Source organism: Limulus polyphemus, unplaced genomic scaffold (genome assembly GCF_000517525.1).
Source record: "Limulus polyphemus unplaced genomic scaffold, Limulus_polyphemus-2.1.2 Scaffold0, whole genome shotgun sequence".
Classification (NCBI taxonomy): domain Eukaryota; kingdom Metazoa; phylum Arthropoda; class Merostomata; order Xiphosura; family Limulidae; genus Limulus; species Limulus polyphemus.
The window spans coordinates 3911056-3937525 of NW_013665610.1; the positions used below are offsets into that span (position 1 = coordinate 3911056).

At 32.7% G+C, this 26470-nt stretch overlaps 1 protein-coding gene across 1 annotated transcript in view; it reads left to right on the forward strand.

The window, feature by feature from the left end:
- The window catches only part of LOC106478843 (cytochrome P450 20A1-like), a 29735-nt gene extending 12753 nt beyond the window's left edge, over positions 1–16982 (forward strand). The window contains exons 5-11 of the mRNA XM_013939453.2: positions 1422–1589; positions 5190–5268; positions 6939–7106; positions 12353–12473; positions 14787–14898; positions 15383–15447; positions 16429–16982. Coding sequence (XP_013794907.1) covers positions 1422–1589; positions 5190–5268; positions 6939–7106; positions 12353–12473; positions 14787–14898; positions 15383–15447; positions 16429–16681 — 966 coding nt within the window. The 3' untranslated portion in view covers positions 16682–16982. The remainder of the gene's footprint in view (positions 1–1421; positions 1590–5189; positions 5269–6938; positions 7107–12352; positions 12474–14786; positions 14899–15382; positions 15448–16428) is intronic.
- The last annotated feature ends 9488 nt before the right edge of the window (positions 16983–26470 follow it).

Consider the following 26470-nt stretch of genomic DNA (forward strand, 5'->3'; position numbering starts at 1 on the left):
GTTTTTGGCATTTAATATTCACATAGAGAATCCATTCTGTCCAAAAATGGTTCACATGCATTACACACCAGAAGAGATGAAGTAATGTTCACACATTGGAAACGATGATCATCAGAGTATCCATTCTTATCAGTGATGCTTTTCCATCTTACAATGAGGTTGTTAACGTCCTGATTAATCACTTGGCTTTGAAGCAAAAAACATGTCGATCTTCTCTTTAACACCTTCCACATTTTCATACATTTTCCCATTAAGATGGTGTTGCAGCAAACAAAAAAAAAGATGGTAATCTGATGGTGCCATATCTAGAGAATATGGTGGGTGGGGGAGAACTTCTCAACTCAACTTCATTTTCTTGTGTTGCGTCAAACCTACCACATGTGGGCGTGCATTGTCGTGGAGAAGAACACCTTTCAGATTGACGAGTGAAGGGCATTTCTGATTAAAAGCTTGATTTAAACGTTCCAGTTACTGACGATAGATCTTTGCATTGACAGTTCACCATGGATTGAGGAGATTGAAATGAATTATTCCTTTGATGTCCCAACAAATGCAAAGCATCGCTTTCTGCGGATGGAGTCCAGGTTTTGGGGTCGGAAGTGGTTTTTGTCTAGGACTGAGCCATTGATCTTGGCATTTAATATTCACATAGGGAATCCATTTTTCATCACCAGTGACAATTCTGTCCAAAAATGGTTCACGCGGCAGAAGAGACGAAGCAACGTTCACACGTTGGAAACGATGATCATCAGAGAGTTCGTGAGGCACCCCAACACCTTCTTTATGGAGTATTTCCATATTCCTTAGACATTTACCTAATGTTTCATGAGAGACATGCAATTTCAGGGCCATTTCACGAGTATGTTACCTTGGGTTAGACTCAACAAGCATCTTCAGAACATCAATATCAATTCCAACATGTTTTTAAGGCCAAAGTCACGTGAACAAAATTTGCTGAACCATCGTTGACACTTGCAAACGTTCAAAACATTTCCATAAACTTCTTTGATATTCTTTGTAGCTACAGTGGCATTGTTTCCCTTCTTATATTCAAACAGCATTACATGCCGAATGTGTGTCTCGTCGTGTGCCATCACTATAAGGGATTAGAGTATACTAAATTTTTCATATTATGTAGGCTACACTAACATGACTTTAGGCCATTTGTTTAACCGTTTTTTTGGAGAGTTGTAAATGGAAGTGTTCCAAAATGTGACATTAATTTCTTGACGACCTAATATTTCTATTGCAAATTGTATTTCTTTAGATGAACAAAGAAAGAGAGCAATGAAACTACAGAATATTTTGTCATATATTTGTTTTGTATTTTACTTTTCAATTTTTTAAATATGCATTATAGTACAAGTTTGAATTCCTAATAGAAAACTATTTTATGACATCAAAAACATTTTGCTTCCTAGTTTGCTGATGAGTTAACTAAGAAATGGACTACACTGCCTACAGAACAGCACATTCCAGTTTTTCAGTATATGATGGCTTTGTGTATGAAAGCTTGTACGTACATTGGTTTTGGTGATTGCTTCTTGGATGGAAAAGAAGTCTTGGAATTTAGCCGCAACTTTGAAATTGTAAGAAAATAAACAAATTTTTATGATTTATTCATATAACACCTTCTCTCATTAACAATAGAAATTAAAATTCTGCATTTCAGATGTCTAACATACATAGCTTATAATTGCCAGCTTTAAGCATAAAAAAGGTGTTTTTTTAACTGATGCATATGTTCAATCAATTCCAAAACATAAAAAACATATCCAAACAAATACAGCTCACTCTTAAGTTATTTTAGTGCAAGCAACATGTCTAAGACAGTAAGGATTTGAGGAGGGACTTATAAAGAGAAAAAAAATGAACTTTCCATAGAAAAAAATTAAAATTTATACACCTTGTTAACAGTTGTGTTTCCACTTTTATTTGTTTGTTTTTTAAATGTAATACTTTGGATGTTTTGTAAAAGTTACTGTGTTTTCGACTATTTTATTTGAAATAAGAAAGATATCAAAAGTTGCCCCTTAAAAATCTGAATTCTATGTTTCCTTTCATTGAACATTTATTTTTGATATAAAGTTCTTAAGTAATTTTTGACTCTATTTATATAACTTGGAAATTTATTTTTTCATAGTAGACAAAGTCTATGTACGTTTTATGTGAGTGAAATTCTCAGCAGGGCATAGTCATTACATGTATATGTTGTTAACGAGGGGTTAAAAATAGCAGTGAACGCATGCAGGTCCATGAACTTCCAATAAATTTTAGGATAGTGTGGGTCTAGCTGCGAAACAAACAGATGACAATTTTGATTAGATACTATCCAACCAGAAATTCAATGTGTTGAACTTTTGTTTAATTTTAGTCCAATATCTTAAAACATTAGCATTTATTAATTTCAGAGTCGGTATATATTTACCCCTAAGACACATAATGTTTTGACCTGTGATATATTGTCAGCTTTTCAAATCTCAAGTAATACGTGTATCTAAATGCTTAAAAGTTAGATCATTTTGAAACTGGACTCAAAATGAAAAATGGTCAAGGTTCAAAATAAAAAGCTACAGGGACAGTTACTATGAGAGTTTGTTATAATGCTACTTCCACAAACTATGGATAATTAAACAACAAAAATCTAAAATCATAACCTTCTTCCTTCTTGATTTACTGAGATATCAATACATTTGTCAAATCGACCAAAGAAATGCCTCCCCTCTTGACTGTCTTTTTATACTCTTTGCTAATAGTTCATCAAAGGTGATTGACATGTTTATAACTATATAGAGTTTAGATAGCTGTCATTTAGCTTTCCCACATGAACTGTATTTGGTTTTGTTGATCATAGATCTGTGCTTTGAGTGCTTACACATTTTTTAACTTATTTATAGCTTCTTAGAAAGCCAGATAAATTGTAGTAGTTTTGGACTTTCTATTCTAGTACTTGATGTATTTTTGTGTTCTAAAATGAATAATTGAAAGCCTATTGAATTTTTATATGAACAACTACTTAATGAAAGAATGTTAGGCCGAGAATGGTAATGCTTGCGAACTTTGTTTGTGATGTTTATGACAGATAGCTAATGGGCTGTCACTGTGATTTATTGCACTTTACAGTTGAAATTGTCAATATGAAATAATTGGAAATCTATTAAAATAGTGAATTTATTTTATTTCATATTTTTAAATTTCTTTTCACCATACATTGATGATTTTGCTATAGTGAGTAACAGTAAATATAAAGTTCTAAGAAAATACTTATAATATCCATTTAGGAGGTTCTAGAGGTTATTCAAATGAAACATGAAAACTGTAAGATTAAAAAGTATTTTTATTCTTAGCATGTAAATCACCTTTCACTCAGACTGACTCAGTAAAGGCTTTGTAAATTCACTGACAAGTTTTTAGTAGAAATACTATATTAAAACATCTGCTTTCTTGTATGCAACATACTAATAATGTTTACTAAAAGCTTGCCAAATCTGTATAGATAAACTGAGTAAATTCAGAGTTATAGTGTGTATGGTTTCACACTTACAGAGTAGGTCAAATTGACCCACTTTGTACAGAAAGAGTTAACAGATGAAAAAACAAGCTTAGTCTTTCTCTAAAATACTTATTATTTCTGTAAGATCCCTTCTTTGTCAAATAATGGTAAAAGCAAAAGTTCTTTGATTGACTCTTCAGAAGTTGTCAGATATATATGAGTGGAATTTATTTACACCTAATACAGTAAGTTGTAATTTATGTCATACAGTGTATAATCAGAACTGATGGAATTTCTGTAAAACGTTTTTTAAAGATTTATTTATGCACCATTTATTATTTATTAGTACACATTAATGATGGTTAACTTTCTGTGTTTGTAAGACTGTTTGAAATATATTTCAGTTTTAAAAAGAAAACTTTATAGCTTAAGATATTTTATCAATATTTCCTGAAGCAAATGGCTCAATACTAATTTGTAACAGAGACCTTCTCAGATAGTAAAATATAATGAACACAGGCTGTTTTTTGCTCAGTAATGGAACTGTCAGTAGAACCATGAGTCAAAATGATTAAAAAGTTAGTGTTTTCAATTTAATTTTTCACACAGTTTTCCAAGGACTGAGAAATTAGTTCAACAAAATTAGTTCCTCACCTTTCATTCAGGCTGATGAAACTTTATTATAAATTTGTTTTTTTTTTAATGCAACAGACATATTTTCTCCCAAATTTAAACCATTTTTGAAATGAAAAGTTTTTATTAATTGAAAGTAAGAAAATGTTTTTTTCCAATTTGATCACATAGCATAAACTGTATTAAAACAAATCAGTTGATCTTTTTTGTTCCTTGTTGAGACATAGAAATAGTACTAGAAATAGTAAAAAAAATCAAAATTAAATATTTTATTTTTCTGAAATTGCAAACTTTTAGGAAAACTCTTGTCAAATTTCACACAATTCCATCTACTAGTTATATTTTTGGAACAAAATATAATGAAAGCAATGTTAGGTCCATACAATGTAGGGACCCAGTAGACATAAGATTAAACACAAAACCACCTTTAAATAAACTCATGGCTATAAATATTCATAATCATTCTTCCAGAACCAAGTATTAGTGATGGTAGACAATAAAGTTTGTTTCAAAAACTTTCATGCATTTACAAAACTTCAACGGAGGTAAACAACAATTGACTGACTTACTTATCAGTGTTGTATAAATGTGGAGTTGAGATTATTTGTATTTTCATCACAAATTAATGAAGGAATAAATAGTGATAAATATTACAAATTAGATTGAAATTTAGGGTGATGGAATTGTAAGAGAGACTGCTTCTACTGATTAATACAAATTGGTATAATTATCATTATTTTTCAAAGTTCTGATAGACTTTTGACTGGTAAAATTGGTTGGTTCAATGACAAGGTTGTTTGGTTAGGGTATTTAGAGTTGTGCTGTTTTTAACCCTTGTGTGAACTGTAAATATTTTTAAACATGAGCAATGTAATTTACTCAATTTTTTGTATTTTGGAAAGATGGTAAGTTTATGATAGTATTGTACATTTTTCATGTGGTCAGTTGAAACTCGTCAATCAGTGATTTTATAAATTATAACTTGTTGTAAAGCTGTAGATAAGTGAAATTCAGAAACGGATATCATCACGTTGAATATAATTATGGTTATTTTTTTATTTAGTGTTGGATTGAACTTGAAGCTAGAGTGACGGGATCAGTTCCTGACCCTGAGAGTCTGAGAAATGAAAGATTTTTAGAAGGTAATTATTATTTTTTGTGGATTATTAGTCTAATCTGTGCTTAATTTGGGGATGCCAGACACTTATAAAATGTAGTTGCCGAGAGCAACAGCAACATGACAAAAGTACCTGAACAACCATGTTACTGTTTATTTTGTATTTTACACACTGTTGTGGAAAGTTGTAAATTATGTGCATATGTTTGAAGGGTATTCATGAGATATTGTATTTATGATGTTCATTCAAATATAACATCTTATACATATGTTAATCTATGGATGTTTACATGGCTTTGAAGGAAATATATCGAAGAAATTTGTGTTGTGTGGAAGCAAATAAAAAAAAGCTCAAAATGTTTTTGTTTGTTTTTCATTCACAATCAAAAAAATTTTAGACATGTTGCTGATCAACATACTGTAGATTTGCTTATTCAAAACTTTTTTTTTTTATAAGTGTAGAACTTGATTTAGCTTAATATCATTCATTTTAGTATTTTGTAATGAAATTTTTGTAAACACACACACACACACACACACACTCATGGTAGTTCAGTCAAGTTCGTTTCACCATTTTGTCACTCTTTAAAGTCAGGGAAGGAATTCTCTATGTGTCCCTTGGGAGTCAGACAGACTTCCAAACATCTGAATGACTGTAGAATACTGGAAGCACCAAAACTAGCCACAGTTTTTTCAGAATTGAACAGTTTTTGAAAATTTGCAACTGGATTGATTGCTCTAATTTTTGAATTGCTTAAGATTGGTGACATTGTGGCCATAAATCTAATTTGAATTTTATACAGGTGAAATTAGAAAAATTCATATATATATATATTTAAATGAATCATAAATTCAGTTTACATTTTTGTATACATGGAAAGGTGAAAGTGTAGATATGTAATAAAATTGTTCTAGTGGTACAATGGAACTCAAACATATCTCTCTGATTAAAGGTATAAAAGGTGCACATAGAGATAAATATAATGTAAAACACATCGTAAAAAATGTTGTTATGCTTATGGTCTAAGCTAAGAACAGTGTTTGAGAAGCATATTAGTGTTTTATACATGTAGACCTAGAGTTGTCTTTGTGAATTAAAATATTAATGACAGTTAAAAATAATTTATTGTACATTAAAATAGTGGCAACAAAATTTTAATTTTTGAAACATCTTGTCCATTTAGATTTTAATAGAAAGGCATATTTCAGATTGCTGTTAATTTTTTCAGCATGGGCTCAGTCCCTGGGACTAACCTCATAACCATTTTGTGCTTGTTATATTTTTCATGCTATAACTTTTGAATTAGTAAGCATATGTTAACAAATTTGGCAGATTATCAGTAAACATTACAATACTTTCATACACACAATATCAAATTTTTTTATTAAGTCTTAAGGTTTGTAAAGCAATGTTTTTTCATGCCTTTTTTTACTTTTCGCATGTTGCCTATCCAACATGCAAAATAATTTTCATTTTAAGATTAAAATTACTTTTGTACATCAGAAAATTTTCAAATTTCACATGCAAAATCTTTATAATGTCCAGATAGTTGCCAAACATTTCTTAAGAAAAAAAAACTATATTTTATCTGTTATTTTCAATAACAAGTCTCTGTATGGGTTTGGTCAATTATGTCATACTGAACCAAGGTAAAATCCTGAAGTGCTTCTTCTTTTTCATGCTCTATGTAACAGCTGTTGAAAGATTGCAAGAAACCATAAGAAAGTCATTACATTCAAGACAGTCCAAAGAAAAGAAAAACCTAATTTTGCTGGATCATCTAATAGAACTTAATGTACCAGAAGAACAAATTATCAATGATGGAGTGGTATTTGTGGTGAAGCATTATTCTGTTGTTTGTGGTATGTGTTTTTCAAACCGAATATAAGATTGACCCAGATGCATGAGATTATTTAAGAGAATGTTGTTTTTTGTGTGTGGCTTTGCAAGTTTCAAATAATTTGTGAAGTTTTTGTTTTTACTTGATGTATAATATGGTTTGAAATAGCACTTTACAGTAGGTTAGACATTTTTTTGTGTACCTTCTACACTTATAAATCTTTTTATTAAGTCTCATTGTGATGACAATTGTTAAAGATGAAATTTAAGCCATATGATTTTGTGCTAAAAATATTTCAATTTAAATGAAACATAAGCAAGTTATTGAAGTTGTTTAAAAAATATTATTCAATGTTGCTCTTTTTTACATGATTCTGACATTTAAATATTAACTAAAGATTAACTCGAAACATTATTTACCCAGTATTTAATATGCATACTTTTGAAAATAAGTTTTAATTTAGGAATCTATCTACAGTAAGGTTTTAAAGAAAATAAACAACATGAAAGTACGTATAATAATGTTTTTCAATAGGTTTTCTGACAAGGTGATAATATTATGGGTCAGTTTTCTAATAACATAAGTATTAATTAAAGTCTGTCACCAGTGATAATTAAAGTTAAAAAAAAAAGTTATTTCTGGTAATGTAGATTTTTTTTTTCCATGAATGATTAAAAACTAGTTTAAAATTGTAACCTCTTTTGATTTTATAATGTTAGCTACAATTACATGTGTTTCATTTTAATTTGGTTTTCGAGATGGTACCTTACCTTCCCTCACATAAATAGCTATTCTCGTTCAGTGCTGCCCTCTATATAAACATTTTTTTTACATGCCACTAGCCTGGAGCTCCCACATACCCCAAGATCAATGTAGTTCAACTATGCCTTGCATGCAACAACTAAGAGTGCAACACATCCTCCTGATGCATGTGACTCCCTCTACTCGATTCTACCAAACTATCACTTCTCGTTTGGCAATGCTATTAGCAAGTACGTTTTTTGTTTGTGCTCTCTTCCTGTGGGTTTTTTTTTCTTGCAATTTCCTATAAAGTGGAGATATTTTCTAATTTTTTCTACTTCACTTTACCTGTTTTAAGTGATGACTTACCTTTATTGTTCTTTTTCTTTTTTTTTTATCGAAGTTTATGTTTCCACTTTACTTTTAGCACAATTTTCTAGTCTTGACTGAGGAATTGTCATCTTGAATACATTGGGAGATTGATTGTTATATGACTTGACCTTTGTTAGGCCTAATGTTTGGTGCCCCATACATTTGGGTCTGCTGACTTTGGACATAAGCTGTTATACTGTTATAGCTTTTTGAGTATTTTGATATTAATGTTATTATTGTAGTTATTTGGTTTCAATAACATACATTTAGTTAGATTTGTACCTATTTCTTGTAAGGTTAGGGTTTTTAATTAATGTTTAGTGATATTCTTCTGTACTACAATATCAGTTTAAGCTTAACATGTGTCTTTGTAATTTTAGGCTTACCTGGTAAATTTTAAATTAGGTTAAATATATTGTTTCTTCAACAAATATCATCTACTAAATTTTATTGTCAATATACTCGTACTTAATTTTACAATATAACAACTTTTTCATTTTCATAATTATATTTTATACTTCTTACAATTAATTTCGTTTTTGAGGGCCCCTGAGTCCGGGGTCTGTCCAACCTTCTCCCACTATTGCTCATCTTCCTTTTCAAACTGCCGAACTCGATCAGGACGACATCTATTTTAATAATTTTCCTCCACCTGATTCTGTATTGGCCTTCCCAGGCCTCTACTGTGGAGTCTGATAGACCTTTCTCAACCCTTTTTATACACATTTCACAGTTGTTGTTGTTTTTTTCTCCTTTTACCCTCCTTTTCTACACATTTTGGTTCATTCTTGGCCTTTATGTCTCTCTTTTGAGAGATGGTGCTGACATGCCTTGCCTTCCACAGGCTTTGGTTTATTTCGCCTTAGCTTACCATCAGGCAGATTGTTTTTTATTTTCTTGCTTCCCTGCACTTCAAATCACGATTGCCTGTTGTTTTTTTTTTCCCTAGCCAAGTTTTCCAGCCTTCATCTTCCCCTATCACCTCAACTACTGGTATTGTCCATCATACACCTCCTTTTTTATGAGGCATTCCATCTATTTCTTGGGGATTTTCGTGAGATACCTTCCTCTTCCTTACCTCCATGTTGGGGTGATTTCCATCTTCAGCCCTTTCCCTACAAATGTGGCTTCTTTGCTTTTGGGACCTTCTGGGGTTGGACACTGTCTTGTACCAAGTTTGTTTCCCTTCCACTTCTAATTGGGACTTATGGACAGCTCTTTTCCACCACTGGTCCATTTTTTGGGAGGTGTGACTCCTGTAACTTTAGCATCACGTGGATATCTGTATTGCTACATTTGGCCATTGTATTATTTATTCATGTTCCAATGTCTGAAACCTTCCCTCTATTGACCTGTCCTACATTTTAGAATTCCTCCATTAGTCATGTATTCTCGTTACAGATTAGGGTTCTGTCCCACGTCAATCACTTCTTGGTTCTTTCCCTTTTTCCTATATTGTCTTTTGTAACACTATGGTGAGCCTTTTCTCCAGGACTGAGGATGCCCACGGTCGATGTTTTGTATTTTTATGGCCACATTCCTATTTTTCATCCCTCGTGGTGCTGTCTTAACTTTGTTTACCATGGGGTTGGATACTAGTTTCGTGCCTTGCTCTTTGAGCTTGTTTCAGATCTGTATGTCTTTATCTTTGGTTCCTCATCCACAAGCCTTGGCTGTCAATGTGTTCAGACAGAATTGGGGCCTGTTTATACCTTTATTTTCTCGTCCCATTCATCATCTTCCCCAGGTGATTTTGTTCATTCTTGCCACTCTCTGTCAGGTCTTTGAGTGCTCCTTCCTGGCCTACACAGATCTAGTTTTTCTCAGCTACTTCAACTTGTTCTAGATCAATTTTTCCTCCCCTCCACTTTGGCAGCTCATGGGGCAGGTTCTTCCTTTTCTTTTTTTATTTCCTTCCACCTCCCATCTTTAATCCCAGTTGGATCTGGTTGGTCTTATAGATCCCGTACCTGCTCTTGGTTACTTCATTGTCTTCAAGGCTTCCTTCTGTTGGTTCATTTCCTGTGGTTTCATTCCCTGGCACCATTCCTCTGTTTGTAACTCTTTCCTTCCTCCCTTACCCTTTGGATTTGGTTATTGATTTGATTGGTTTTTTCTTCCTTGTCTCCTTTTTCCCTGTAATCAATTCCTGGTGTCTTCACTCTGATTAGGCACCTTCCCTCTTACCTGCATCTCACCCACATTGTACATTGGAGATACTTCTTCTGTCGAGCACTGGGACTACACCTCATACATTTATCTCCCATTATCTGCTTCGGGTAGCTGTTTCTTCCTCATCAGTGAACTGTCTTCCACCTGTCACCATCCTTCACTCTTCAGTGAAACTGTGACTGGGTAAGTTATCTTTTTTTTGTATATATACTTCTTATTTTTCAGGGACATGTCCCTTTTTTCCTTTATGGATCCCGTAAACTAATGAATTCTGCACTACAAGGCCATGATGACTTAATTATACTTTTCATGGCCACTAAACACACACTGTTGAGATGGGGTGTTCCACAAAATTGCTCATAGGTTTTCCTTGCAATATATTTGCTTCATAAATATATCTGTTCTTGACTGTACTCACCAATAGACTTCCTGGGTAAAGCAGAAGGGGATAGCTGCCCATCCCTGCCATTCCTTTGATTAAATAAATCAGTTATGGTCTGCTTTTCAAAATAGAGTTTTCATGCTCACCTGTTGCACTGTTTTCAGTGTCGACATTTCTCTGGACTCTCCACTGCATTTTCTCCCCCATTTTTCTTCCAGTGGAGTATGGGAGTCCTTACCACTTTCCAGTTCCAATCTGCCGGGGTGATGGGCCATGGCGGCATTCTCCTGAATGTGATAATGATATATGTTACAAATAATGATATAACCATTCAGATAACAGTAGGGTAGTGGTGTTCAGCTGGTATAGATGATGAAATGTACCCCAATCTGATGCTCCATCTCTGTACGGGTTTATCCGAGGGGATGTTGTAGCTTTGGAATGAGAAGTTAAAATTGCTGTTCACCCCTTTGATTGGGATTCCTCATCCTACTCCCACATGGATGTTGGTTCCCAGTGGCTGGGTTTTGGATTCAGAGCTGAACCAATCAACATAAGTCCTCACACATGTATTATAGATGTCTCTGTTTACTCATTCAATTATACTCTTGATTCCTCCATCCGTGTTGTGGATCACAGTGGTAGAACAAATTATTATGGTTCTTCCTCTTGTGCTATTTCTTGATGGTTTTCTTAAACCGAGGATGTTATTGTGCTGGGGGCAGTTCCTGTCGGACTGGTTTTGAGTGAGATAGTTTCCATTACAGATACATCTTTACTATACCAATTGTCGGGATCTCGGGTTCCCAGTTCGGTCATACAATTTATCACATTGCTATCATGTGTCCCGTTCATTGATCAGAGGTATGAGATTTTCTCTGGTCTGCTGAACTTGAGGTGTAGACAGTATGATCCTCTTTCCTAACCCCCACCAGATGACTGGTTTTTGGATTGTAATTGACTTTCTGCCAGTATGAACCTTTTTCATACCCCCACATGGATGTCAGTTCCCAATGGCTGGGTTTTGGATTGTAATTGACTTGCCAGTGGTATAATCCTCTTTCCTACCCCCACATGGATGTTGCATGGAAATACATTTTCAGTACAGGAAAATTATAACAATCACTGTGTTTGTAAAATAATTTAAAGTTCTGTTATAGTGTTTAGTTGCAGTTTTGTCTCTTTTTGATTTGATTAATAATCTTATCATAAAACTGTACAAATTATTTACCATAATTCATTTTTGTTTTTGTCATTTTAATAATGTAAATTCAGTTATGGATTGTATGATAAATGAACTATTCATGTAACTCTAAAATTAGTACATTATATATTACAATATTTTTGTTGTTTAATTTTAAGTTATCAAGTAAACCAAATAGTTTGGCTGGGAGAGGAAATATATATATGTTATTCAGCCAGTTCCAGTTTCTATAAAAGTTATAACCTTATTTCCTTGATGAAGCTTGAAAATAGGTGTTAAAGTTGATTTAATAGTAATTGGTGTTTAATGTAGTTTATGTGTAGTGTGTGAAAATTTCATAGGTCATAGTAGGATTTTCATTGTAACCCCATAAAACGTTTTTTTTTTTTTACTTTAGCTATGGTTTGGGCCATCTACTTTTTAGCAACACACAAGGATGTCCAGGAAAAAGTTTACAAAGAATTAAAAGATGTTGTAGGTTCCAGCACTCTGTCATATACCGTACTTTCCAAACTTAAGTGAGTTACTCTTTCTGGGGAATGGGTTACTATATGAGTAGAAAGAATAAAAATCTTGTACCACTTTTATACATTTCACTGTATAATAATCAATAAATTAAACGTAAATCTTAAGACTACTATCATTGAAAACAGAATTTTTTTGTTTTATCTCTTTAGCTTACAAATAAGGTACTACTATTATAATTGAAGTTAGTCTTGGTTTGAGTGAACCATAATTTGTTTGCTTTCTTCATCCACTAAACAGTGAGCTCTAAAGTTTTAGATTTTGTATAGCACTAGTATTGCAGTTGATTTATGGTATGGATATTAAAATTTAGGGTATATTTTTTATTCCATTTACTTGAAGTTTGAGAGACAGATAAAACACTGTTTAGTACTACCTAAAACAGTTATATGTCTAGCAGTCTTAGTGATTATGATGATATATTCAGATCATCAAAGCTGGTTCTGAGATATATATATTAAACATACATAATCAGGCCTCAAAACTAGTGACAGCATACGGCAAATATGTGAAATATAGCAACACCAAAAAAAAAGCACACTGCCATAAAAAAACAAAAAAACTAGTAAAATAGTTTATTTTAATTAATTAATTTTTCTATGAAAAATATCATATTGAAGTTTTATACAAAAATAAAAGCTTGATAATTCCTTGGTTAGTAGCATTTAAATTTTATGAGTTTGTTAATAAAACATTTGTTTTATCAAAATGTGGTTCAAAACCAGACCTAACATGCTTTCACTCAAACCTTCTGTAGTGTGATTGAGTTTCATTGCATGTTTTGATATTGGAGGGGATAATGAAGTATATTACTTTCAACTTACAGTAGTCTGACATATTTTACATATTATGTAGAGGGCAAGCAGGAACTTAAGTTCAGTTTTATGTTATTTCAAGAATGATGAATATCAGTGTTTGAAAACAAAACCATTAGAACTGTATTTTGCTAGCATTAAACAATATGATTTGTTGTTTGTTTTTTTATGCACTTTCTTTGGAAGTTAACTCTTGTATGGGTGGAATGTGACAAAGCTGATGTCTGCTATTTAACTTAGAAAGATACCGCTAATTTTATTATTTTACCAAAAATATTTAATCATTACAAAAACATGATGTAAGCTTTTCATTTTTTGCTTTGGTGAGAATGTTTGGCTTGTATCCATTTCTTGTACTAATGTGTCTTTAGGTGACAAAATCTCTTCAGAGTGGACCACTGTATTTGTTATGGTGTTATTCTGATTAATGTACTTAGGACGGTATTTATTTTAATTTTTTTGCCATGGACTCGATGACCTAATTTGTAGGACTGCATGATGATAGGAATTTGTGTTACTGCCTTAAATTATCTTGTGCCTAACAATGTGATAACCAATAAGTGAAGTGTTTAAAATTTATTATACATTTTTTAAATTTTCTAAGAAAGAAATGACTAATAGTTGTAATATGTTTATGTTAATATTAAAGCACTTGATTTGTGCTGTATTAAAAAACAAATTCCTGTTGAAGCACTTAACCAGTATTGCACTTTGTGCTGTAACATATATTTATAGCTTTATATATATATGTCCAAGCACTTCACTGTTGTGGTATTTTGTGCTGTAGCTTTGTTCGTATTGAAGCACGTTATCAATACTTCATGCGCTGTAACAGATATCTCTATTTGTCTCTATTGAAACACATAACCATTGTGCAGCTTGTAATAAGTTTGTTACAAAAAGTTATTTAATACCCAAGAGTTTGAATTTTTTGTTTATTTTAATAAAGTACAGATGTGTCTAATAACAGAGAATATTTAACCTTTAACAATAGTTAAAGTTTAAAACTGATTTTGAAAGTATCCAAAATACCTTAGTGTATGGAGGGAAAGTACCTTTATGATATGTCCTGTAATTAATGATACACTGGTCATGTGCATACCTGTGAATTGTTCTTTGAACTGTTTCAAACATGTGCCATAGGAGATTTTCTATTGTGTTTTTTTATTTATTAATTATTACTCCTACTTGTTTACATTTGTTTATACATAAATAAGCAGTTTTTTATAGAAAAAAGCTAAGGCCTAGGATCTTTGAACTAGGTGTTTTCTGTATTTTTTAATATAATAATTTTAAAGCTTTTCACTTAAAATGATTCACTAATGTTAATTTAATTTAAATGACATGGTACATGATCTTAAGATATGGGTTTTGACCTTATTAGGTAAAACAAGTTTTTCTTGGAATCAGTACAGTAATCTAAAGTTAGATAATATTTGTGCACTATTTTTGTAATTAAAATTTTATTGTTTCTAATGTTTTTCAATTTAGATACCTTCGTCAAGTGATTAATGAGACTCTGCGAATGGCAGCTGTGGAACCCTGGACTGCTCGTTGTCAAGATCTTGACACTGAAATTGGGGGACATATTATTCCGAAGAAGGTATTCTCTTTCTGTTTTGAGCTAGTTACTTGTAAAAAAGAATTTATTGGGCAATAAGTCACATTTGGTATGAAATCCAGAAAAAATGGGAAAATTTGTAAGGACAGAAACTTTAAAACACAACAGTTTTTAACAACTTTTATTAACCCTTTTTCTGCCAGAAAAACTTAACTAAATATACATTTTAGAATAATTAAAGGGATTACCTGTTAAACCAATACCCCTCACAATTTTAAGAAAGTAAAGTCATGTGCCAAGTAGTAGATATATTAATTAGTTTGTTATGTAATTTTTGTTCACTTAATAAAAAGTTACATCTAATTTGGAAACTAAAGTATTTTGATCCATGTTAATTATAAACTAGGATTAAGAGCAAGTTGAAAAGAAGTTTTGCCCCGTTTTAGTTATCAGTCTATAAAATTGCATAAAAATTGTAAACTTTCCTTTGAGTCTGTTAACTTTAAATGAAATTTTCTATAACTAGACTCCAGTGATCCAAGCCTTAGGTGTGGTGTTGCACAGTGAGAATTACTGGAGCCTTCCTAAAACGTAAGTAATTGTAACTTTTGAATTTGTAAAACAAATTTAAATATCAAATTCAGGTAAAGCAGCCACATGTTCTGTGTTGTAAATACTATTTGTGTGGTATATTTTAAGCTAAGTAATGAACAATTGGCTCATGCAGGAGAGTTTTATCTCATTTAAAAATGACATTAACATAAGTACAGCATTGATGGTCTTATAACAATTTCCAAATGACTCTGAAATATTTTCACTTGTTGTAGTTTTTATCATAATTTTGATATGTAGTATTATTATATATCATAGTTTGTTCATCTCAGCATTTTAGCCATACATTTACAAGAAGAAACTGTATTTAGTTGTGAAAATAGTTATTAAATAATAATTACAATCTTTTAGTGTATGAGTTTTAATGAATATAAAATTTTTAAAATAATGAATAAGTTAATTATCATGCTACTAGTACAGGTAATTGATTTTATCACCTAAATTTTTAATTTCATATGTACCTGTGGTTTAATTTGAATATTCAGGACCTTTGAAACACTTACTTTGTTTATTTAAGCTCAGTTAGATATTGTATTATTAACAGATGGTACTGTTGTAGATTATTTTGATTAAATTATTTGTTGTATTGTAAAACCTTCTTGGTTTATTAGTTTACATTGTACTGAACAAAGCACAGTAATCATTAGTCTTATATTTACAAATCAGAGAAATAAGATTATTTTACATGTTACTGAGAACTTGTCATTGAAAATGACCAAGAATTAAACAAAAAGCTTTAGTTTTTGCAACAGATCACACAACTGGAATCTGTTACATCTGTTGAAACATGTTTTTTGCCAAGTTGGTGATAGCCAGAGTAAATTGAAGGTACTAGTTAGACTTACAGTTGCAGCAAAAACTTTTACTCTTGCTTGCTCTTACTAAAAGGAAACTTCTACTATTAAAGAATAAGTAAAGTTAATTTATCATTCCTTGTAAATTAAGTTCTTTCATTTTTAGGTTCAACCCTGATAGATTTGATGAAGATGATACAAACTCAAGATCCAAATTAGCATTTCAACCATTTGGCTTTTCAGGAAAACGACAATGTCCAGGCTCTGATCTGGTGTATATGCAGCTGGCCCTGTATATTTCTGTGATCTGTACTAAGTTTCAACTCCATCTAGTAGATGGACAAGTTGTGAATCCTCTTCAGCGAGTAATTACAAGACCTGAAGATGAAGTGTGGATAACAATTAGCCCAAGATCATAATTAACTGTACCATCTGAAATAATGACAAAATAACTTCTTTTTTTTTTCCTATCCCAAGCAGCCTAGTTGGATGAAGATGTAACAGCTAGATTTTGTCTTGCACTCAACAGGACTTTTTGACTTTTCAGAAAAATGTGGCTTACAGTTCTGGGATTTAGGCTGATGGTGTAACAAATTCTACAATCACAACATGCTAGTAATTTTTGGATAACTGAATTTACATAAAAACAGTGATGAAGTTTCCATAAATAGGATCTGTATTTTATTTTATACTAGTTAATAAATATAAAATCAATGCCAATCATTTTTTATTTTTTCTAAATTAATTTTAAAAATGATTGAGTTCATACATGTAGCTTGTTTACTACTCCACAATGGTTAACTTTCTGTTTCCCACTGCGATGCAAGTAAAGTAGCCTATTGATAGCTGTTTCATTACATTAACCAAACATGTAAATTAAGCCAACATACAATATATATGGAAAAAGGTTTTGAACATACTTGCAAGTTCACTGAAATATCCGATTTTCAACTACATGCACCTGCACACTTATACTTAGATTTGCATAGTAAATTGTGACTTCTCTAGCTTTGAGAAATGAGATAGTGAAGTTATCTCATGCTTGAAGTATAGTGCTAAAAATAAATAACCTCTGATAATAGTTAATATGCATCTTTTAAGCTCACCTTCACTGAAATCGCTGGCTCAAAATATTATTTGGTAGTTTCTTTGTTCTACTCGTAACTTAAACTGGTTCAGTTTTGGTAAGAAAAAAGAAAAGTGTTTCTGTTCTGACCAAAAAGTAAAGTGATCCCATTCGAGTGTTGTAAACTGATATACAGCATTTGATATATTTGGTATGAAGATTAATATTTACATTTATTTTGTTAATGAGTAAGTAGAACACTTGATTGTGAATAAATGACTATGACTAACAACAATGATCTGGTGAATTGTGAAAAATAAAGACCATGTGCATCTAAAAAGTAGGTAATTTGAAAATTAGAACTGATAAAACTCAAGTAATTGAAGATTTAAAGTATAACAACCACTTAAAAAATGTAAAACCTAATTGGATTATTCAACTGCTATTAAGTATAGCATGTTAATGAATTACTTACAAACTAGCATTATTAAAAGAGAAAATAAAATGTTAAAATAAATATGTGAACACACATTTTGTCATTGATCTATACACATACACACACACACACACACAAACTACTGGCTAGAACTGCTTTTATTTGGCAAGAACAAGCTGTAGGGAAATCCAATTCACACCGTTCATTAATATGTTGCACACTAGCAAAGGATTTAAGGTATTTGCACATATATGAGTTTTATAGCTGAATTGTAAGATCTTATGAGAACGACAAAAATAAGCTAACCTTCATGTATTTACTATTAACTTTAATAATCAACTGCTATTTTTTTTACTTTAAGCAAGAAGAAAACTGTAGTAGAAGGTCCACATTATCTTGCTTATTTAGTTCCCACAGATAACACATTACTAGACTACTATTATATATATTTCAAAAATAAAAAAACCTTTCTGAGTAACATAAATTACATCATATCTTAATTTTATTTATAAAATTAAAATGATACTCCTGTTATTTCTGCATTTAACATTGAACAAGAACAGAACGTACGTTGTTGAGTGTTAAAACCACTGTGGAATTTCAGTTCTAGTATATACACATCAGTAGAAATATTCCTGCTAATAAGGGAAGGTTCTGCAGTTGGTTGGTGAAAGGTCTGTGATAACAGAATTAAAAAAGGAGAAGACAAGCGTCTAATACCACAAACACACTTGGCAAAATACAATAGGGTAAAGTATTTTTGTTAAGGTTGTGGTAATTGAATATCAATCATGGTTAGTAGCCTATATGTTAACTTAATTCTAAGTATTTAATTTAGTAACTTTTTTTTATAACTATATACTAATTACAAACTAATTCTTGACCTATGTTTCTGCTGCCATATTCAGGGAAGATCTGAGAAGAACTATTTTATTGATGGTAATAATATTAACGTTCTCTATTAGAAGAAAAGATAATGAACCGTAGACTCCATCAAGATATATATATATAGCTATTCAAACTTTGTACTAATACAAACACAATCTGTACAAATATACAAAATTCACTCATCGATTCTCAAAACAAAAATCCTCTTAGCACTATAAATGTACCATAATAAACTGAATGTGTACTGAGTAAAATACTAAGCTTTACCCAAACAAAATACCCATTTTAAATACAGCTACAACCACAGAAGACAATTTACAACCTACCAGAAAAAGAATTCAGAATGCAAATAATGTCAGCATTTCAAAAAGCCATGAAATGTAAACCCCACTATAAAACCATCCTATCAGAAGAAGAAGAAAAAAAAAGGCTTGAAGAAAGAAACCACAAGAATTCTACTAGCAGACAAAGGAAATACTAATCATGGACAAAGAGGAATACTTCATCAGACTCAAAGATCAAGTCCAACCCAGCTACTAACGTAAATAAGAAAGTTAACCAATTCTTCAAGACAAAAGCCAGGTGGTTAGGGCGCTCGACTCTCAATCTGTGGGTCACAGGTTCGAATCCCTGTACACCAAACATGCTCGCCCTTTCAGCCATGGCTGCATTATACGTAACAGTCAATCCCACTATTTGTTGGTAAAAAAGTAGCCCAAGAGTTGGCGGTGGGTGGTGATGACTAGCTGCCTTCCCTTTAGTCTTACACTGCTAAATTAGGGACGGCTAGTGCAGATAGCCCTCGTGTAGCTTTGCGCAAAATCCATAACAATTAAGACAAAAATGGAAATAATTTGGAACAGAAGCAATCAAACAACTAATAAGACAATAGTATCACCCCACACATCTATGGTCTAATTTTTTTGGGACATGATATCACCAGTAGCAAGTAAAGTACGTTGAGAACTCAGTCCACTTGTAGAGTTTATAAAAGTAACCATGATAATTTTACAAGACACATTGACCAGCTTTGGCGCATTATCTCTGACACACAACAAATACTTCACCAATCGAGAAGATAACATACAAGACTTCACTCAAGGATTGATTCCTGGTTACTACCAACATAGAAATAGCCTTTCTCAGGACTTTCCTGAATACAGTAGCAGATTAACATCCAAAGTGTGGAATAAAAAGTAGTTGGTAATTAATATCTATTTATAAAAAAGTCTAAATAGTTAGACTAATGTTATACCTGAATATGCCATGAGTAGTACTATATCTTGAATTCATTCTTTGTTCAGAATATTTGCAGATTTCACATAATACATGGTCAAGAAAACCGTTAATTTGTTCTTGTTTCAAATTACCTTTGTTCCTTTCTTGTTCTCGAAGTATGTAATGCCTAAATGGGAATAAATGAATGAATAAGATCTTTATCATAGCAAATGAACAACAACAACAAAAAAAAGTGTATATTCCTACACGGAAGAAATGACAACCCTTTCTACAAAGTTGTGTTTAACTCTACAGCTTTCTCTCCCCCAGGGTTAATGTATGTAAGACTAAAATATGTTCTTAAAAGTAGGCTTCACTTGACAATCTCTTAGTAGAAACTGGCTAAAGAAAGCGTGCCTGAATTAAACAGGTAAATTCGCTTTCTTTGTTCAGTTAAAATTATCACCTCGTGACCTTTTTTTCTCTCACAACACTGGCCAGCAAAGGGTATTACGGTGCCAATCCATTTAACCCAACTGCAATATTTTCTTGGGCAGAGGAGACTTCACCTAGTATAGAAAATAAAGAAACGAAGCAACTAAAGCAAGGTAATCTTAGCGATTTTATGAACCAATTGTAGTCACCATTACAACGCAGAAACTAAACAACCGGCAAATTTTATTTTAGAAGTTTCTAGTTCACACAAAGCATATCACAGTTAATGACTTTTTTTAAAGAATGTAGACAGTAGAGTCTTTCAACGGTTGTTCAGGTGATATCTAGAAGTTATGGCACCAAATATATCATAATGAGGATAACCAGTCATTTGGGTAGTATATCACTCTGGGTAAATTCGAGGTTTATTACAAACTGAGAAACATTGCATTTAGTCGCTGTTATCTGTAACTTGATCTTGACCTAAACAGTTTGGTAGATGATCTTGGCCTGAACAGTTGAAGAGAGTATTCAGTACAAGGCGATCATCATCAACATAAGTAAACTGCAAGTATACACACTGTGTTTGTGTTTAGTGTATAATAAAAATTGTCAATTTTGTATATCATTTTTTATTCAGTCGCGTTATTTCATTTATCATTACCTCGGTGAGTAAATTTTAATACTACGTACTTGATATCTTGAATTAATTTCCTGCTATTTAACGGACCTATCTGATATACCTCTAACGCTAATTCAGTTTTACCTGGATCTACCACATAATGACCTGGTGGTTAAGGCACTCGACTCGCAATCTGAGGGTCGCGGGTTCGAATCCCTGTCACACCAAACATGCTCGCCCTTTCAGTCGTGGGGGCGTTATAATGTGACGGTCACTCCCATTATTCGTTGGTAAAAGAGTAGCCCAAGAGTTGGCGGTGGGTGGTGATGACTAGCTTCCTTCCCTCTAGTCTTACACTGCTAAATTAGGGACGGCTAGCGCAGATAGCCCTCGTGTAGCTTTGCGCGAAATTCAAAAACAAACAATGCCACATAAATAATCTACTAACCATAATAACGATACTATAGCGGTTGCTGAATTATAACTGAAACAAAAATATAATACTAGATATAATCTAACTGAATTTAGATCTAAAATGAAATATTCTAAGTTGATCTGAAGTTCATAAGGAAAGCTAAGTATATATGTATATATCTTGTCAAGATTGACTTTCTTTAATAAACTTTAATCGCTCCGAACTTTGGAGCCGTGTTTGCGCTATGAGAGTAGTGGTTAAATTTCTCCATTCGATTGGAGCAGCCTAATAACTAAAGATAGAGTTAAGGATTCTTGGGGCCCTGAGCACAACCCCTCGCCCTATTAAAATATAAACTTATAGTCAAATGAATGAAATAATAGGCCCGTATAACGTTTACACACAATGCACTAATAATGCAACAAATCATATCCCAATATAGTACGCTTAATTTAAACTGTTTCATTTTGTCACATACAAAAAATAAAATAAATGTCGCTTCAGGAGAAATACGAACGACACACAGGTTGATTTTATATACGTCTGATAGAAACTGAGTTTTACATAATAATTAACATAAAATATGCAACTAAATATCAACAAAAATATAAGGAGAATATATATATCCTAGCTTTTAAATGCTCGGCTTTACCCTATTTGGGTGAGTCGCTGGCCATAGACCCGTGCGATAATCCCCCACTGGTTAGTGGTACGTACTGTTGACTAGGTGTCTTCCCTTTAGAGTTTAGTTTATCAGCTCAAAATTAAGGTTTGCTAGTATAGATAGCCCTTTGTGTATCTTTGCTTGTAAAATCTGAAGCAAACAATGAAAGATCTAAAGATTATAGTTCGGTAATGATCGTCCGTGATTTCAATCACAGAACTATTAATTAGGATCTCCTCCAGTCTGAAACTTAGAGTAAACGCTTTTTGGATTTAATTCAGGATCTTTTTATCCATCAACATGTTACTGAACCTATTAGAGGTAATAACATTTTGGACCTTGTTTTAACTAGTATTCCCAATTTGGTCGACAACTTAACAGTTCGCGAACTCTTCAGCGACTACAATATTATATTATTTGATATCATTTGTTCAATGAAAAACTACTTTCTATGACTACAATAACAGTGAAACGTAGGAATGCGCAAAGATTTGAGTGAGATAAATTGGATGGATCGCCTTATGGGCCTTTCTGTCAAATTCAATGTTTTTAAAGATATTATGGATGAAGCTATTTCTAAGTATGTGACCCTCAAAATTTCTAAACCTAAGAGATGCAATCCGTTATGGGCTGACAGAAAGGCTGAGATCGCCAGAAGGAAAAAATGTAGTGAATCCAAGGAGCATCTAGATTATGTTCAGTACAAACGCCAGCATAATCGCGCCACAAAGGAGCTACGATGGGCCGAGAAACCATTTGAAAGAAAACTGGCTGAAACATAAAGAAGGATCCGACCTCTTTTTACAGATATGTCAACTCTAAATCTAAAACCAAAGAACAGGTGGGCCCAATCGTTGATGATAATGGTCACGTGGTCACAGATGACACTAAAACAGCTAATATCTTAAATGAATACTTTAGCTTTGTCTTTACTGAATAGCCCCCAGTGGCAAAGCGGTATATCTGCGGACTTACAACGCTAGAAACCGGTTTTCGATACCCATGGTGGGCAGAGCACAGATACCCCATTATGTAGCTTTGTGCTTAACTTCAAACAAACAAACTTTACTGAATAAATTTTTGACAATATACCAGATTCTATACGTAATTTTACTGGTTCATTGGAGCAAGGGTTAAAAATGTTTGATCTATTACCAGAGCTTGTCCAACAAAAGCTCTGTAATTTGAAACCTGGTAAAGCACCCGGTATCAACGAGATATTCTCTTCGGTTCTTAAGGAAGTGGCATATGAAATTAGTTATCCTCTAAGTGAAATTTTTAGAGCAAGTGCGAACTCATCTGCAGTTCCACTGGATTGAATGAATGCTAATGTTTCACCCTTGTTCAAAAACGATCAAGAAAATTTCGCTCAAATTATAGACATGCTAGCTTGACAAATGAAATAAGTACAATTCTTGAACCTATCGTCAAGGATGCTATTATTTTACATTTAGAAACTTTTAATCTCATCAAAGACACACACAAATAGTTTTACCAGCATAAGATCATGTTTGACCAATTTACGTACTTACTTAGAAGAAGTAACTAAACACGTTGATGAAGGTTACCCGGCTGATATAATTTATCGTGACTTTATTAAAACTTTTGATAACATTTCCCATGCCAGATTACTTAAGAAGCTTTATGTAAATTGAATGTCTTCAAAAATGTTAAATTTGGTTCGAGAATGGTTATAAAATAGTCAACAGCGAGTTATTTATAAATGGCACAGTATATGAGTGGGTTTCTGTTAAAAGTTGGGTGCCTCAAGGGTATGTGTTTGGTCCCATCTTATTTATTATTTGTGTTAATAGTATTGATGAATACGTCTGTAATAGTTTCTTACAATTTGCAGATCATACCAAAGTCTACTGCAGAATAGCAACTGTAGCTGATGCAACTTGTCTACAAGAAGACCTTCGAAATATGTTGAACTGGTCAATTGAATGGCAGATGCTTTTTAATCCAGAAAAGTGTGTTTATTTACATTTGGGGTTCAACAATGAACAATATGACTATTTACTAGACAACAGTCTAATTGCATCTGTTAATTAGGAAAAAGACCTTGGAGTGATTATCCACAAGTCTCTTGGTGTTAGCAAACAATGTGCTAAAGCTGCGAAAGCTGCAAATCATGTTTTAGGTAGGATAACTATTCAAAGGGCCCCCAAGTGGCAAGCGGTATGTCTGCGGACTTATAACGCTAGAATCAGGGTTTCGATACCCGTGGTGGGCAGAGTACAGATAGCCCATTGTGAAGCTTTGTGCTTAATTAAAAACAAACAAACTATTCAAAGGAATGTAATGTGAAGCTTAGGTTGTATAAATCACTTATCAGACATCACCTAGAATATTCTGTCCAAGTATTGCATCCATATCTTCAAAAAGAGGTGGATCTACTTGAACAGGTTCAGAGATTTTCTAAGCTGGTAACAGGTTATCATAATCTCTCTTATAAAAGGAGGTTACAGAAATTACACCTAACTACGCTTGAAACCCGTCATTTAAGGAGTGACTTAGTAAAGATCTTTAAAATTGTTAAAGGCCTTGAAGGTTTATATAAGCTCCCTCTCTGTGTCTTAAATGCCTTTGAAGGTAGTCTTTAAACGCATTTACACTGTTCATAGAAACTGCTTCCTTCAGAAGATAGTTCCATTCATCCACTACTCTTTGAGAGAAAAAGAACTCCCTTAGATCCGGTCTCTAGTTATAGAATTGTTAACTATAAAGAAATCCGCAGCATTTAATCCAACGCACAATCAGCTTCCCCCTCCTCTCCCCTCCCCCTCCTTCGACACGTGAGAAGGGTAGACACAAGTCAAGTCAAGACATCCTACTTAACATAATGGTTACATGCTACAAAGTTCTGCAATATTACAATTTTCTGCGCCAGTTTTGCAGAATTCTAAATAACTTACGAGGTACCCTGCAATAAGATATTTTAGTTGTTTTTCTTTTAAATAAATGGTAATTTATCAAAAAGGATATGGTACTCATTAACTGGTAGTAATACCATTTAAAACATCTTACTCATTGATGTGGACTTTCAATCCATACGCTTTTTTCAAAGGTCTTTGAACGTCCCAAGTTACAAAACTGATTTTAAATGATAGTAATTGAAAATAATATAAAACCACAACAATATGATAGAACGGTGCACGGTGGTAAACAGGTTAGAGTCGCTGATCACAAAAGTGAATGTAAAAACAAAACAAAATCTTACATGAAATAATTAGTTTTATAGGGACCAGGCATTGTATCTGTTAATGGAAGGGCGTTTGGATTGAATCCGAATGGATTAAAGTGTCACAAGTCTCTCAAATTTTGATCTGATAAGGTATCTCGTTAATTATACCGTGTGCGTTGATATAATGTTCAACGTTGGTTTCTTTGTTGTCAAGATTTGCGGCGGCACGAATGTGTTCTTTGAAACGATCACTTATGTGGCTGAACCCTGTGTACATACCATTTTATACACAGTGTTCCAAAGTGTGCAGGTTTCTTTAAGACATTGGTATTAGCAAAGCACTTTTTGAATTTGCATGGATTATAGTCAAGCATTATCCTGCTTTTTATTAGAGTAATTTTTCTAATTTTGAAACATTTTTAATAGGACAGAGTGAATATAGTGAATATAGTGATATTACTAAAACATTTCACAATATTTTAACAAACAACAACAACAAAAAAAAAAAAACACGATATTAAGACACTGATTCGTGGATTATACCCTTCACGGATAAACCTTTAATAACTCATCTTCGTCAAACGATTATAAGATCTGGTCTGAATATCTACATCATATAAAAAAACCGGTAAAAAAACTGAAGGATATACTTTAACTTCAATAAAATTTAATTATTATTATTATTAAAACCAATTGAATCGTTGTACTGTCAGTTACGGTTTGTGTTTTAGTAGAACGCTCCTGAAGAAACTGTAAAGCGAAACGTTGGGTGTTTAGTTAAATAAGAACAACATTTTTGTGTTATAAAGTCGTTTATTTCTAGATTTTTAGTTTTATATTATTTTGGGTTACTATACTTTAAAGTCAGTTTTGTAACTTGTGACGTTCATAAGCCTAATTTCATTGTGATACGGTCTTAATTGCCTGATGAAGGGAATCTACTTGAAACGTCGTACAAACTAAACTATAAAAAGTTTTCATTTAGTTGTGTCAAGTTATTCTTTATTATCATTTATCCAAGTTGTGACCAGAATCATGTTTATAATGAAAGTTGTGAGAACGTGTGCGATTATGCATATTTATGCGGGTATTGAGTTTTCTCCTTGTTTCACCTATGTAGTTTGATGTAAACTCCTGGCACTTGTATGTATTCTTGGGATTTATTTGGTAGCATACTGCCTTGTTTTGTTCCAGGAGTAAAATTAGATATTGTGTGTTATACATTACTTGAATAAGAAGAAAATTTGAGAAATATTAATCTATAACTTAGAGGGCGT